The sequence below is a fragment of the Protobothrops mucrosquamatus genome, unplaced genomic scaffold (genome assembly GCF_001527695.2).
Source record: "Protobothrops mucrosquamatus isolate PMUCROS unplaced genomic scaffold, P.Mucros_1.0 scaffold1819, whole genome shotgun sequence".
NCBI lineage: Eukaryota > Metazoa > Chordata > Lepidosauria > Squamata > Viperidae > Protobothrops > Protobothrops mucrosquamatus.
In genome coordinates this window covers 123,405-139,090 of record NW_015387953.1, presented here as the reverse complement: position 1 = coordinate 139,090, position 15,686 = coordinate 123,405, and the positions used below count along the sequence as shown (strand labels likewise).

Below are 15,686 nucleotides of genomic sequence, written 5' to 3'. Positions count from 1 at the left end.
ACGGGGGTTAGGGGACAGAGGAGGTCTGGGGGTTCAGGTGGACTTCTGCGGGAAACAGTTAGCGTTAGGCAGATTTCTTTGCCCCACCCGATTCTCTGCCGACTAATTTTCAAATTCCACCCCTCTCCCAACATCATCAAGGTGTGTTGAGAATGCAAGGGAGTTTATTCTTTCCTTTGGGGTTCTGTTTTGCCCCCCCACGTTAGCCCTGAGCCCAAAGCACAAAAGACAGCAGAGAGGAGAACGGGGTTTGTCCCATTAGTCTTGGAGAGAAGGTCTCCTTTTCTGAAATCTTGCTCTGAAAAGGAAATATTGCCCAGCAGTGGGACAGGGCCTTGGTGGGATGGGGACAGGCAGCGGGGCATTCCCACAAAGAGGGTCCCTCCAATGTAGGGGTTCTCAATTGGAAATGATCAGAAGGCTTAGGAGCTGTTTTCATTCAGGGCAGCAGAATCAGCCCCTTAACCTCACGAGTTCGCTATTTCACGTTCCCCCACCCTTGGCTGTCCGACTTCAGTGGACCAAGAGCAGTGGAGGAGATGGTTAGATTGACCTCCATGAAGTGGAAAGAGCCTGTGCTTGGGACGGGGGGGTGGGTGGGCTGGAGGCTTCAGCCCAAGGGCCACTTGGGGGTCCTTTAGAAACCTAGGTAAGAATTGCATGGGGGGGAAGGGCAGGCAGAGGAGAAATCCCTAAGCCAGTGATGGCGAACCTTTCAGAGACCGAGTGCCCAAACTGCAACCCAAACCCCACTTATTTATCGCACAGTGCTAGGGCTGCATCAGCATTGGGGGGGGCGTGACCCACTGGGTGGGCATGGCTGCAGTGGTCATGGCAGACTGGGTGAGCGTGGCCGGGGCCAGTCCCTCGCCATCTCCGGGGCATCAATGCCGCTTGCCCGCTCACTTCCTGCCCTGTCGCTTCCAAACGCCACGTGCTCGCTACTCTGGCGAACTCTGCTGGGGCAACGGCGTGCATGCCCACAGAGAGGGCTCTGAGTGCCGCCTTTGGCATGCGTGCCATAGGTTCGCTACCACTGCCCTAAGCATAGGGCAGTGGTGGCGAAACTATGGCACGCATGCCACAGGTGGCACTCAGAGCCCTCTCTGTGGGCACGCGCGCCGTCGCCCCAGTCCTAGGCCTTTAGCTGGGTTTTATAAAACGTTTTCGCTTTAGGCCTCTGCCGCTGTGTACAAAAAAAAAAAGGTTCAATCAATCAGTCAATTTCAACTTCTCGCGGGGGAAAAAAAAGATCTTGCAAAGTTGGAATTGATTGATTGAACTTTTTAGTCCCACCCAGTCTGCTGTTACCACTGCAGCCACGCCCACCCAAGGGGCCACACCCACCCAATGGGCCACGCCCACCCGGCACCCAATGATGCATAATTGGGTTTTGGGTTGCAGTTTGGGCACTCGGTCTCTCAAAGGTTCGCCATCATTGGCATAGGGGCTGTTTAACAGAGGAACCATTGATGGCTTCCAAAAGGGGTGGGATTTCTTTTTAAGCAGAGGTTGGATGGCCATCTGTCGGAAATGTCCACCTGGCCCAGGGCCCAAACCTCTCCATCTTTCTAGCTTCTGCCTGGATGGATCCACCTGTGAGAAACAGAATGCCCCCTTACCAGAGGGTTGCAGACGCATAGTGGCCCGCCATGCGGTAGACACTGTTCAAGCCACAAGGGCTGTGGTCGGTGAACTTCTCTGCCACGTAAATGATGGGGCTGGGCAATCCCCGTTTCAGCCCCTCTTCAAACTCTTTGTCATAGTTGGTCCCAAACCACCAGGAGAACTCTTCGTTATAATTGATGGTTTCGTTGAGTTGGTCCACGGGTTTTCCTGCAGAGACGCGAGAAGGTGATAAGCCACTAAACAGGAACAGGATTGAGAACTGGAGAGGGCTAGAAGGATCCCAGAGGCTGACCTGGGAGCTTTCCCCCCCACTGTGGCTTCAAGGAGCCTTATCTCAACCGAGCTATAGTTATCAGGGTGAAATAATTGCAAAAGCTAATGTTTCCCTAATCGCCCACAAGGACTGCGGCTGCATCGGGCACCAGAGCCTTTGCAGATCTCCCTAGGACTACACTACAAAAAGGATGGGCAACTGGCAGCTTTGGCTACATCTCCCTCTCCTCCATTTCAAAAGCTCTTGGTCAAAAGGCCCAAAGTCCCTGCTAAGTAATTTAATCAAACTTTTGAAAAGAAGGGAGGAAGGGAGGAAGAAAGGAAGGAAGAAAGGAAGGAAGGAAGGAAGAAGAAGAAGAAGAAGAAGAAGAAGAAGAAGAAGAAGAAGAAGAAGAAGAAGAAGAAGAAGAAGAAGAAGAAGAAGAAGAAGAAGAAGAAGAGGAGGAGGAGGAGGAGGNACGGGGGTTAGGGGACAGAGGAGGTCTGGGGGTTCAGGTGGACTTCTGCGGGAAACAGTTAGCGTTAGGCAGATTTCTTTGCCCCACCCGATTCTCTGCCGACTAATTTTCAAATTCCACCCCTCTCCCAACATCATCAAGGTGTGTTGAGAATGCAAGGGAGTTTATTCTTTCCTTTGGGGTTCTGTTTTGCCCCCCCCCACGTTAGCCCTGAGCCCAAAGCACAAAAGACAGCAGAGAGGAGAACGGGGTTTGTCCCATTAGTCTTGGAGAGAAGGTCTCATTTTCTGAAATCTTGCTCTGAAAAGGAAATATCGCCCAGCAGTGGGACAGGGCCTTGGTGGGATGGGGACAGGCAGTGGGGCATTCCCACAAAGAGGGTCCCTCCAATGTAGGGGTTCTCGATTGGAAATGATCAGAAGGTTTAGGATCTGTTTTCATTCAGGGCAGCAGAATCAGCCCCTTAACCTCACGAGTTCGCTATTTCACGTTCCCCCACCCTTGGCTGTCCGACTTCAGTGGACCAAGAGCAGTGGAGGAGATGGTTAGATTGACCTCCATGAAGTGGAAAGAGCCTGTGCTTGGGACGGGGGGGTGGGTGGGCTGGAGGCTTCAGCCCAAGGGCCACTTGGGGGTCCTTTAGAAACCTAGATAAGAATTGCATGGGGGAAGGGCAGGCAGAGGAGAAATCCCTAAGCCAGTGATGGCGAACCTTTCAGAGACCGAGTGCCCAAACTGCAACCCAAACCCCACTTATTTATCGCACAGTGCTAGGGCTGCATCAGCATTGGGGGGGGCGTGACCCACTGGGTGGGCATGGCTGCAGTGGTCATGGCAGACTGGGTGAGCGTGGCCGGGGCCAGTCCCTCGCCATCTCCGGGGCATCAATGCCGCTTGCCCGCTCACTTCCTGCCCTGTCGCTTCCAAACGCCACGTGCTCGCTACTCTGGCGAACTCTGCTGGGGCAACGGCGTGCGTGCCCACAGAGAGGGCTCTGAGTGCCGCCTTTGGCATGCGTGCCATAGGTTCACTACCACTGCCCTAAGCATAGGGCAGTGGTGGCGAAACTATGGCACGCATGCCACAGGTGGCACTCAGAGCCCTCTCTGTGGGCACGCGCGCCGTCGCCCCAGTCCTAGGCCTTTAGCTGGGTTTTATAAAACCTTTTCGCTTTAGGCCTCCACCGCTGTGTACAAAAAAAAAAAGGTTCAATCAATCAGTCAATTTCAACTTCTCGCGGGGGAAAAAAAAGATCTTGCAAAGTTGGAATTGATTGATTGAACTTTTTAGTCCCACCCAGTCTGCTCTTACCACTGCAGCCACGCCCACCCAAGGGGCCACACCCACCCAAGGGGCCACGCCCACTCCGCACCCAATGATGCATAATTGGGTTTTGGGTTGCAGTTTGGGCACTCGGTCTCTAAAAGGTTCGCCATCATTGGCATAGGGGCTGTTTAACAGAGGAACCATTGATGGCTTGCAAAAGGGGTGGGATTTCTTTAAGCAGAGGTTGGATGGCCATCTGTCAGAAATGTCCACCTGGCCCAGGGCCCAAACCTCTCCATCTTTCTAGCTTCTGCCAGGATGGATCCACCTGTGAGAAACAGAATGCCCCCTTACCAGAGGGTTGCAGACGCATAGTGGCCCGCCATGCGGTAGACACTGTTCAAGCCACAAGGGCTGTGGTCGGTGAACTTCTCTGCCACGTAAATGATGGGGCTGGGCAATCCCCGTTTCAGCCCCTCTTCAAACTCTTTGTCATAATTGGTCCCAAACCACCAGGAGAACTCTTCGTTATAATTGATGGTTTCGTTGAGTTGGTCCACGGGTTTTCCTGCAGAGATGCGAGAAGGTGATAAGCCACTAAACAGGAACAGGATTGAGAACTGGAGAGGGCTAGAAGGATCCCAGAGGCTGACCTGGGAGCTTTCCATCCACTGTGGCTTCAAGGAGCCTTATCTCAACCGAGCTATAGCTATCAGGGTGAAATAATTGCAAAAGCTAATGTTTCCCTAATCGCCCACAAGGACTGCGACTGCATCGGGCACCAGAACCTTTGCAGATCTCCCTAGGACTACACTACAAAAAGGATGGGCAACTGGCAGCTTTGGCTACATCTCCCTCTCCTCCATTTTAAAAGCTCTTGGTCAAAAGGTCCAAAGTCCCTGCTAAGTAATTTAATCAAACTTTTGAAAAGAAGGGAGGGAGGGAGGAAGAAAGGAAGGAAAAAGAAAGAAAGAAAGAACGAAAGAAGGAGAAGGAGAAGGAGAAGGAGAAGAAGAAGAAGAAGAAGAAGAAGAAGAAGAAGAAGAAGAAGAAGAAGAAGAAGAAGAAAAGGAGGAGGAGGAGGAGGAGGAGGAGGAGGAGGAGGAGGAGGAGGACGACGACGACGACGACGAGGACGACGAGGACGACGAGGACGACGAGGACGAGGACGAGGACGAGGACGAGGAAGACTGTGAGGTCCATGGTGCTCTCTGAGCTGGCTTGTTTTCTTGCAGACATTTCATTACCCAACTAGGTAACATCATCAGGACTAGAGTTTGTGGAGAGGAGGAGGAGGAGGAAAGAAGGAAGGAGAAATGAAGGAAGGGAAAAACAGGATCAGGGATAGAGGGAGGGAGGGGCATAAAGGAAGAATGTTCAACCTCTTCTTCCCTCTCTGTAACCACTGCGTGCTTCAGCCTCTCTCCCTTCTTAGACCAGCATCTCTCTCTCTCTCTCTCCCTCCCTCCCTCCCTCCCTCCTTCCCTATCTCCCTCTCTCTCCCTCTCTATTGTAAGTCTGACATTTTTGCAAGTCTGAAAGTTTCCTTTTACTCTCTAGAAAACCAGAGAGGGTCTCTTCTGACGTGCCTCCCATGCCCTTCCTCCTCCTGTGGGCTACCTTTTACACACCTGCGGCTCTCCCTCCTCTCTGCCAAGATAATCCCCCCCCCCCGCCACCACTACAGCATCCAGACTTCCCCCCCCTCTCTCTAACCCTCACTCTGGGATCTGCAAACTCACCAACCAGGGTGATGTTGACTCCGGACAAGCCAACGTGCAGCCCAACGTCTGCATGGATCATGGCGGAGCTGAAGGATTTGTAGGAGGTGTTGGCTGTCACCGTCCCGGTCTCCCAGTCAGAGGAGAAGTGGACCGCTGCAAAAGACAGAGAGCCCTCTGTGAACCCCAGGAAGGGAGTAGCTGAGAAGGGCAGGATTTCCAAAGCCTCTCTTAGCCCGCCTTCCCAGAGAATTCTGGAGCGCAGATGCTTGTGACTGAGCACCAGGCAAAAAGGGCTCCCTGTCCATCCAGAAGACCGATCCCGATCAGAATATCAGAGTGGGGAGGGACCTTGGAGGTCTCCTAGTCTAACCCCCTCAAGCAGGAGACCCTATAACATTCCAGACAACCTCTTCTTCTTCAAAACCTCCAGTGATGGAGCACCCAGAACTTCTGGAGGCAAGTTGTTCCACCGATTAATTGTTCTCACTGTCTTAGAATAGAAGGGACCTTGGAGGTCTTCTAGTCCAGTCCCCTGTTCAAGCAGGAGAACCTATACCAGTGGTGGCGAACCTATGGCACGCGTGCCACAGGTGGCACTCAGAGCCCTCTCTGTGGGCACGCGCGCCGTTGCCCCAGTCCTAGGCCTTCAGCTGGGTTTTATAAAACCTTTTCGCTTTAAGCCTCCGCCGCCATATGCAAAAAAAAAAAAGGTTCAATCAATCAATCAATTTCAACTTCTCGCGGGTAAAAAAAAAGATCTTGCAAAGTTGGAATTGATTGATTGAACTTTTTAGTCCCACCCAGTCTGTCGTTACCACCGCAGCCACGCCCACCCAATGGGCCACTCCCACCCAATGGGCCACACCCACCCGGCACCCGACGATACATAAGTGGGTTTTGGGTTGCAGTTTGGGCCCTCGGTCTCTAAAAGGTTCGCCATCACTGCCCTATATAGCATTCCAGACAAGCGGTTGTCCAATCTCTTCTTCAAAACCTCCAGTGATGGAGCATTCACAGCTTCTGGAGGCAGGTTGTTCCACTGGTTAATTGTTCTCACTGTCTTAGAATAGAATAGAGCTGGAAGGGACCTTGGAGGTCTTCTAGTCCAGCCCCCTGCTCGAGCAGGAGAACCTATAGCATTTCAGACAGGTGGCTGTCCAGTCTCTTCTTAAAAACCTCTAGGGATGGAGCACCCATGATTTAAGATCAAAATTAAGATCAAAATTAAGATAGAGAAAAGAAGGAAACCATGACTTACCGACAATCACCCCTCCGATAAAGAGGCTGGAGATGACCCGAATAAGCCAATATAGCCTCTGTTGACAAAGAGATCAGAGATCAGCGTCCAGTCTCCACTTGCTCATGGGGGAGTTAAGGCTAGTCACTTTCTCCCAGCCCAGCCTACCTCACAGGGCTGTTGTTTTGGGAAGTGGGGTGGAGTGAGAGGAGAGCCTGCTACACACATTTCTGAGCTCTCCAAGGATAAGTGGGATAAACATTCCAATAAATCCAGTGTTTGAAATGCTGGGCAGAGCAAAGGCAGTCTCAATCTATGTTTGATCTCCTGGGATCCCATTTAGGAATCAACTCAAACAGATCGTGGTTTCTCTATCAACAGTAACAATAGCTTCCCTCCCCCCTTTCCAATTTTCTGAAAAAGATCTTACTTTTTTTATTCTTCAAATTAAGACATCGTTTTTGTTGGCAAAAGTTCTCCCTTTCCCCATCTATATCCAATCCCTACTTAACTCTCTTTTCATATAGAGTTTCTTGTGTATTTTTCTCACACACAAACACCCAATCCTGCAAATTATAGCTGTTGTCCTTTTAATCTGCCGCATTAAAGACCACTTCAGGGGGGTAGGAAAAACTTGGAAGAATTCTACATTTTAGGTTAAAGCAGGCAATTAACTGGCTTTTTAAGAGAAAGCCACCCCACAAGAAGAAAGAAATATGCGTCTCTAAAAAAATAAAATAAAAATTCTCGCTCGGGGGGGGGGGGGAAACCCATCAATTCCCGCCCCCGCCTCCCCCCGCGCTTTTAAACTATGGTACAGATTGTTCTAGGGCAGGGGTAGTCAACCTTGGCTCTTTTATGACTCGTGGACTTCAATTCCCAGAATTCCTGAGCCAGCTAAGCTGGCTCAGGAATTCTGGGAATTGAAGTCCACGAGTCATAAAAGAGCCAAGGTTGACTCTACCCCTGTTCTAGGGGGAAGCAAATTATTCACGGCCAGTGAAGTTTCCCGGAATTTGTATTTATTTTATTTATCGAATTTGGAAACCACCCGTCTCCCTCAAAGTTCCTCCTTGCCGCTCAATGTGCAACACCCCCACCCCACCCCACCCCCAGGTGCACGGCCCGTTTAATCTCTTTCTGAATTAGCCCTTCTTTCTGGGGTTCACTCAATACACTGAACCCCAACCAAACAACCGCGACTGACACCACCCTGCCCGCCAATTGAATCCAAGCTAACTTTAAAGAACGGAGCACGTAATTAATAATAATAATAATAATAATAATAATAATAATAATAATAATAATAATAATAATAATAATAAGAGAAGGAGAAGGAGAAGGAGAAGGAGAAGGAGAAGGAGAAGGAGAAGGAGAAGGAGAAGAAGAAGAAAAGAAGAAGAAGAAGAAGAAGAAGAAGAAGAAGAAGAAGAAGAAGAAGAAGAAGAAGAAGAAGAAGAAGAAGAAGAAGAAGAAGAAGAAGAAGAAGTTGGAAGGGACCTTGGAGGTCATCTAGTCCAACCCCCTGCTCAGGCAGGAAACCCCCCCCCCGTCCGGTGGGCTAAAAAGTTGTAGGAAAATTTCACAGACGGACGGAAACGGGACGGAATCGGCACTCACCGCTCTGCCTCGAATTCCGGGCAGGATCAGCAAGAAGCTGAAGGCGATCACCAGAAAGACGATGATGACAATAATTAGGTCCACGTCGAAGACGAAGGGCTTCTTGGATTGGGGGTAGAAGGGGTAGACGCCATCAAAGAAGGTCATGTTTGCTGCGGATCTGAAAAAGAGACGAGAAGACGGTCAAGCCCGAGGTTTTCCATAGGAAGCTCATCCAAACCTGGACGGAAGGGGATCGGTGGTCCTGGCAAAGGATTGGGAGGGACCCAACCTCTTTGAAATTGGGGAGGGGGGACTCTTCCTGGGGAAGTCTCCAAGAACCCCAGGTAAGGGTCCAGGTGTCCAGTCTGCCCCAACTCTCCTCCGCCTGGTGTCCAGGCGTTCCGCAGGCGCTGCAACAAGCCAAGGAAACCCCTTTCCCTCCAAGCTGCCTTCTTTCGAAGCGAGAGAAGGAACCTCGGAGAGAAAAGGGATCCTGGGGACCGACTTCCTTCCTCAACACCCCCCCCCCCCCCGCCTGCCAGCCGCCTCCGAGGGAACCGTCAGGAGCGCTCCCAGCCGTCGGGGGGGGGGGAGGCACCGCTTCGTTACGGCTTTCCACCCGTAGCAGCAGCAGCCTCAGCCCCGCCGGGGCTTTTGAACAGACGAGGGCTCCAAGCTGCGGAGATTATGGCTGGCAGAGGATAGAAGCACTCTTCCCATGCGCAGGGACACGCGGCTTTCTTTCTTTCTCTCTTTCTTTTTCTCTTTCCCTCTCTCTCTCTCTCTCTCTCTTTCTCTCTGGAGCCAGGTGGCCGGAGAGAAGGCAAGTCTCCGGCCAGACCCCAAAGGCTTTGGGTCCCGCCTGACTCCAGCCCCTCTCCCGGCTTGCGGGCAACAGCCACACCGGGCAGCCTTACCGGAGAGGCTTCGCCTGCGCCTTCCAAGGAGATCGGAGCGCAATAGCGACGCCCAGAGCAGCGCTCGGCCCTTATACAGCCGGAGCGGGGGGTCCCCCGCAGGTGGCATGCAAATGAGGGAGGTCCCCGGCCACGCCCCCCCCCCCCACACACACCTGGCTCCTCGGACAGCGGCCACCGGGCGCGCGGCAGTCCAGGGCGGCTGTGACAGCAGCAGCAGCATCGCGAGCAGCAGCGGCAGCGCCGGGATCGCACCTGACCAGGTGAGCAGGCGGCTTTCCTGGGGCAGATCTGGAGAAGACAAGCCGGGAGGGCGGCCGGAAAAGTTCGGCTGGGTGGGTGGGTGGGGGGACCCCGGGTAGGTGGGGGGACCCCGCGAGGCTTTCCTGCCGGAGGCAGCCCCGCGCTTCCCCGCATCCCCACGGCCACCTTTGCCAACACGCGGCGCGCCGGGCTTTGTGCGGACCGACTCGTCTCCGTCTCTTCCCCGGAGTTGAAAGAGAAGCGTGTCGGGGTCTCCCGCCTCCCGGCCGGGGTCCCGGACAGTCCTGTCTCCCTGCTGGGGGAAGCCTCGCCTTCCCAAACCAAATCCAACCTCTTGGAATTTGGCAGCGGCTTATGATTGCGCGTGGGGAAAAAAAAATCTTGCGCGTGGGAAAATTTTATTCCCCCGTCTCGGGGTTGAATTCCAGGCTGAAGTGCGAATGGTGGGGAGCCAAGAGGGGGATCCGGGATCCTCTTCTCCGATTTCATCCTCTGATTCCCCCAATGTCCCCCGCGGAGCCAGGATTCTCCCCCCCCCACCCCCAGCAGAGGTAGCGAACGCACGTGCGAACGCATCCATCCGTGTCCCACGCGGTTGCCCTGCCGCAAAGGCAGAAAGTCCCCATTTCCGAATCCTACCCGCCGAAGTTTGGACCACCTAGTCCTTGCGGAATCCCGGCAAATAGGAATTTCGGAGCGTGCCAGGCGGGGGATCAGTGGTGTAAAGCGCGAAGGGTGCACGGCGCTTGTTTAAACGCGCCCCAAAGTGGATTGGTGCACTCTAATTAACGGGTTTGCCTTAATCGGGACTGGCCGGGTGTTTATGACCAAGGATAACTTTTAGAGTCAGGAGCAAAAACTAGATTTAGTCTCCGAACTGCCTGTTTTAGGTTGGGAAAGATTTTACTCTCTAACCAAGCCACTTGTTCAGCTTTTCCTGCCCAGATGCCTACTGTATGTTTCCTAGCTGGGGATAATGGCTAATGTAGTCTTGACATATCTGGAAGGCAACAGCAGCTGGAGAAGGCTGTTGTTGGGCATATCAGATGAAAGTCTGAATCCATTTAACTTACTCCTGTTTTTAGCCGTATCACGGACAGCTGACTCAGTTAAGGCTTGCTTAACCTGCAGCCAAGTAATTGTGGGTTCAGTTTTCTATTTTTAATTCTTTTTGCTGGAGGTTATGGGAGAAGAGTGGCTTGCCCTAGGTGGAACTGCTTACCAAAAATCAGAATTACTCACTCCTGCCTTTGCTTCTGATTGCGGCCACAACCTGCAGGAGCAAGTAACCGGGATGCCAAAAAAATAAAAAAAATAAAAAAGCAAGAAAGGAGGTCCTGCAGATCCCAAGGCCGAAGGGAGAAAGTGGGGCCGTTTTAAAAGAATTGGGAGCAAACATCCCTGCTGGTGGAACCTTGCCAAATTGTCGGAAGCGGAGAAGGAAGTGGATTATTTTACTTAAGAGAGGGGATCCCTTTGGATTGATGTAGAATGTCTGATTCGCGTAGAAATAGATGCAGACATCTCTGGAAAGACCCCCTTTGGAGTCCAGGGAAATGACAGCCAGTAAATGCAAGGAGGGAAGAGGGGGGTCTTCTACCTGATCTTTCTTTAGAGCCCTCCCCCCCAAAAAAACTTTGGCCTTCCGTTCCAAGAAAATGCTGTTCCTCCCCATTTCCCCCCAGCTCCCTGGGATTAAAAACAAAAGTCCAAGTTTTCATGGTTGCAATACAGCTCAACTTACAACATTTAGTTCATTTAGTGACCGTTCAAGGCACTGAAAAAAAGGGACTTGTGACCATTTTTCACACTTACGACCGTTGCAGCATCCCGGGGATCACGGGATCAAAATTCAGACGCTTGGCAACTGACTCATAGTTACGACCGTTGCAGTGTCCCAGGGTCACTTTTGTGAGCTTCTGGCAAGCAAAGTCAGTGGGGGAAGCCAGGAAACCAGGTTTACTGTTGCATATTAACAATTGCAACGATTCACGTAACAACAGCGGCAGCCTAAAAGCGTAAAATGGGCCAAAACTCACTTAAGTAATGTTTCTCTTAGCGACATCAAATTTGGGCTCAGTTGTGGCTGTCACTCAAGGACTACCTGTACTCCAGCTTCAGACAAGCCTCCATCCCACACCGGGAACGGTAGAAAAAGCCCCAAGATCTTGAATGAGGCGAGACCTGTACTTTCCATGTTTATTAGGCCTTATATTCGGGGAAATACAGTACTAAATGCTCCAATATTTGAGGAGCTGCTACAAAAACGAAGGGGTCAAACTATTTTCCAAAGCATCAGAAGGCAAGACAAGAAATAATGGATGGAAACTAGAATAGAATAGAGCTGGAAGGGACCTAGGAGGTCTTCTAGTCCAGCCCCTGCTCAAGCAGGAGAACCCATACCATTTCAGATAAGTGATTGTCTAGGCTCTTCTTAAAAACCTCCAGTGATGGAGCGCCCATGATTTCTGGTGGCAAGCTGTTCCACTGGTTAATTGTGGGCTTATTTTGGGAGTGAGGCTTATATTACCAGCGTCCTGAAAAATCATGCTGGGGCTTCTTTTCCGGGTGGGGGTCTTATTTTGGGGAAAACACGGTAGGTCCACAGCGGAGGGTATTTTCAAAGTGAGAGTGACGAACAGGTGTGCCGTACTTCTCTGCTTGTGCAGAAGCTGGGAGAATCTTGTTGTCCCTGTTGAGAGTTCACCTGGCCAAAAAAAAATTAAAAAATCCAGATTGCATTAGGTACAAAATGACGTGGCTGGTTTGGTGGCCCCAGGCTAGCTCTTGACCCTAGGAAGTCAACTTGACAATCAGATCTGATGACAACCATCCAGGAATGTTCTGAATGCTGGGAAATTTGGGTTTCTGCCCGTCTAACTACCTACGTACGTTTATCTCAGGGTGATTCATACCCTGGTTATTTTTTTACTATTATTACATTTAGATCTGTTTATCAAACACAAATAGACTGCCAGCGTTTTTCTTCCCTATACACCCTTCTGGATCTCTTTGTGTAAGTTGAGGGTGTGTGTGCCCAGCCAGGAGCAGTGAACGCAACGTGCAGAAGAGACGTGTGAGCAAAGCAGACCAGGAAATCCAAAGTGCACGGCATCTACCCAAAGCTTAGGCAGTAGCCTTAGAGGAAAAGGAAGCAATTTTAACATGCTGTTCGATCTTGTGGATTTAGAATCGGCAAACTTCGCGTGTCGGTGCTTGTGCAGCAAACCAAAGTCACTAACACCAGGGAAAGATAGGCAGTTGTGGGTGCACAGAGATTTAAACCACCTAATTAGAACTGTTGAGAATCTGTTTGGGCTAGTAGTTAAAGGTATCAGATTAAAAACCGAAAGGTCATGAGTTCTAGTCCTGCCTTAGCATTAATGACAGTTGGATGACTTTGGACTAGTTCCTCCTTCTCAGCTGATGTGGTGAGGTGGGATTAGGCGCTCCATAATTAGTCCTGACTTAGCATGAAGCCAGATGAGTAACTAGCTCTCTGCCTTAGGAAGAAAAGGACTAAGGGAGACCTGATAGCAGTGCTCCAATATTTGAGGAGCTGCTACAAAAACGAGGGGGTCAAACTATTTTCCAAAGCATCAGAAGGCAAGACAAGAAATAATGGATGGAAACTAGAATAGAATAGAGCTGGAAGGGACCTAGGAGGTCTTCTAGTCCAGCCCCTGCTCAAGCAGGAGAACCCATACCATTTCAGATAAGTGATTGTTTAGGCTCTTCTTAAAAATCTCCAGTGATGGAGCGTCCATGATTTCTGTGGCAAGCTGTTCCACTGGTTAATTGTCCTCACAGTTAGGAAATTTCGCCTTAATTCTAGGTTGCTTCTCTCTTTAATTAGTTTCCAACCATTGTTTCTTGTCTTGGCCTCCAACTAACCGAGGAGAGAAGCAACCTAGAATTAAGGAGAAATTTCCTAACTGTTAGAACAATTAGTGGAACGGCTGGCCTTCAGAAGTTGTGGGTGATCCATCACTGGAAGCTTTTAAGAAGAGTCTGGGCAGCTAGTTGTCTGAAATGGTATAGGGTTTCCTGTTCGAGCAGGGGGGGTTGGAGTAGAAGACCTCCAAGGTCCCTTCCAACTCTGGAATTCTGTTATTTAAGATGGAATGGAGTAACTTGGCAGAGGGCAAAGGAGGCTGGCTGGAACTTTGGAAGGACGGTTCAGGCTGCAATATTTCCCCACAACCTTTGAGGCTGGTCTTGCATTACGTTTGAACACAATCTCTTCTTTTTAACCCTTTAATATACAGAGAAGAGAAATAAGCCCAAATAAGTCCCCAAACTCTATTTCCACATTCAGTTGCTGTGTGTTTGCTGGAGGTGGGTGGAGAGCAAGTGGAAGCAAGCGAAAATATGTGCAGGGCAGAGGTTTACGGCCAGTGTGCTTGGCAAAATCATCTTTCGTGGTCCAATGACAATATTAGGCGGATAAAGCAAAGCAACCAAGACTGAAATTGCTGTAGGAGTTGAATGGAAAGATAGTTGAGTTGGGAAGAAGCCCACAGATTTAGATGCTTTTTTGTGAAAATTGTGAAAAATGCTTTTTTCATCATTCTGAAAACTGAAAAGTCCGACTCAACTCTCATCTGCCCAAGCCATGAGGGAAAAAAAAAATCAACTACTGTATGTTCCTTTTTTTAATGTGCATGCAAAAAAAAAAAAAAAGACCATGACTTTGACTGGCAGCCATTACTGCCATTTTGACTTTTTTGACCTTCCTCTGCAGACGCCTGGATGCCAATAGAAATGAATCCCTATAAATGCCTCCATCCACTCTGCAACACACATACACACACACACACACACACACACACACACACACAGAGAGAGAGAGAGAGAGAGAGAGAGAGAGAGAGAGAGAGAGAATCTTGGAATTTGAAGGGATCGTTTTTTGATCCTTTGAAAGTTATGGGGTGGTGGGGAGAAAAAGAAGATCTGATGTCTCCCTTCGTACCTGCAGTTCGATTTCAACCTTACAACATTAATTTTTAACTCCCCCACACCCACACACACACACCCGCGTGTTTCTGCAATTAATCCTACAAGAGAAATGGCCGGTTTCCTTTGTGTGATGCAAGGCAAGTTTAAAGCACAGAGTTGAGAAAGAAAAATTCTCTAGATCTTGTAAAAGATAGGATGAATCAGAGCGTTTTAAGCAAACTTTAGGAAATTCCCATAATCCAGTTACTGGGGACGGAGAAAAACCATACTTCCAGTGAGTTGATGGCAAGCAAAGTTTACAGTTTTTAAGACCAGGGAATTTTCTCTCCATATCTACCGGTAGATCAAGGTGGGGAAATTGCACGTGCTTGCGCCATACTTATCCCACCCCCAAAAAAGAGAAATACACAAAGAGAGAGACTTCCTTGCTAGCACTTCATTTTAGTTCTCCTTTCTTTCTTTCTTTCTTTCTTTCTTTCTTTCTTTCTTTCTTTCTTTCTTTCTTTCTTTCTTTCTTTCTTTCTTCCTTCCTTTCTTTCTTTCTTTCCTTCTTTCTTTCTTTCTTTCTTTCTTTCTTTCTTTCCTTCTTTCTTTCTTTCTTTCTTTCTTAACAATGTGCAACTGCTCAGCCAAAGAGAATGTTTAGACTTTAGACCTTCATGCTAGGAAATGGTTTATTTTCAAGAGCTTGTTTGCATCACAGCTCAAGTTTAAAAGAAGTTTGTGGAGTGCTTCAGCTGAATCGTTTGTTTGCAAAGACAGAAAACTTTCTGTTTGGACTATGTTCCCCTTGCACATAACAATGCAGAGATGCCCTGGCTGTATCTTATCTTCTTCTGGATCTCCATGAAGTTGACTTCATTCTATGCGTAAGAGAAGCTTCAGGCATCTTGAGCTGTTCTGGGGTTAAGGAACTATTTTCTCCTTTTTTCCAGCAGAATGCAAGGGGAACCTCAAAGGGGTGTAACATATCAGTTAGGCTTTACCACCCTTTTCTCTTGGGAAGCCCAGGAACTAAAGTTAGTGGCAGCAGAGAGAATAGAGGAAAATGAGAAATTGGCATCGAGAACAGCCAGCGTCATCTTGGTTGAGGTTTTTGGCCCGCTCAAGGATGGATGGAGAGCTCTTTAACTCAACAGTGGGGAAAGGTCCTTCAAGGGGTTTTGACTTGCCTCTTTAAACCTCTTCCATGGTTGGAAGAGAAGAGCTGCTTGCTTATTCAGCATTATTAACCACTAGCAGTGATGATGTTACCTAGTTTGGGCAATGAACCGTCTACAAGAAAACAACCAGGCTTAAGGACCAACAAGGACCCTACAGTCCTTCTCCTCCTCCTCCTCCTCCTTCTCCTTCTCCT

General features: G+C 49.7%; 1 protein-coding gene across 1 annotated transcript in view; it reads right to left on the bottom strand.

Annotated features, from left to right (window-relative positions):
* DUOXA2 (dual oxidase maturation factor 2) overlaps positions 1-9,119 on the bottom strand; it is a 10,759-nt gene extending 1,640 nt beyond the window's left edge. The window contains exons 1-5 of the mRNA XM_015823270.1: positions 9,107-9,119; positions 8,208-8,367; positions 6,609-6,666; positions 5,369-5,503; positions 3,981-4,194 (exon numbers count right to left, since the gene is read on the bottom strand). Of these exons, the coding sequence (XP_015678756.1) occupies positions 3,981-4,194; positions 5,369-5,503; positions 6,609-6,666; positions 8,208-8,354 (554 nt within the window). The 5' untranslated portion in view covers positions 8,355-8,367; positions 9,107-9,119. The remainder of the gene's footprint in view (positions 1-3,980; positions 4,195-5,368; positions 5,504-6,608; positions 6,667-8,207; positions 8,368-9,106) is intronic.
* Between the last annotated feature and the right edge of the window lie 6,567 nt (positions 9,120-15,686).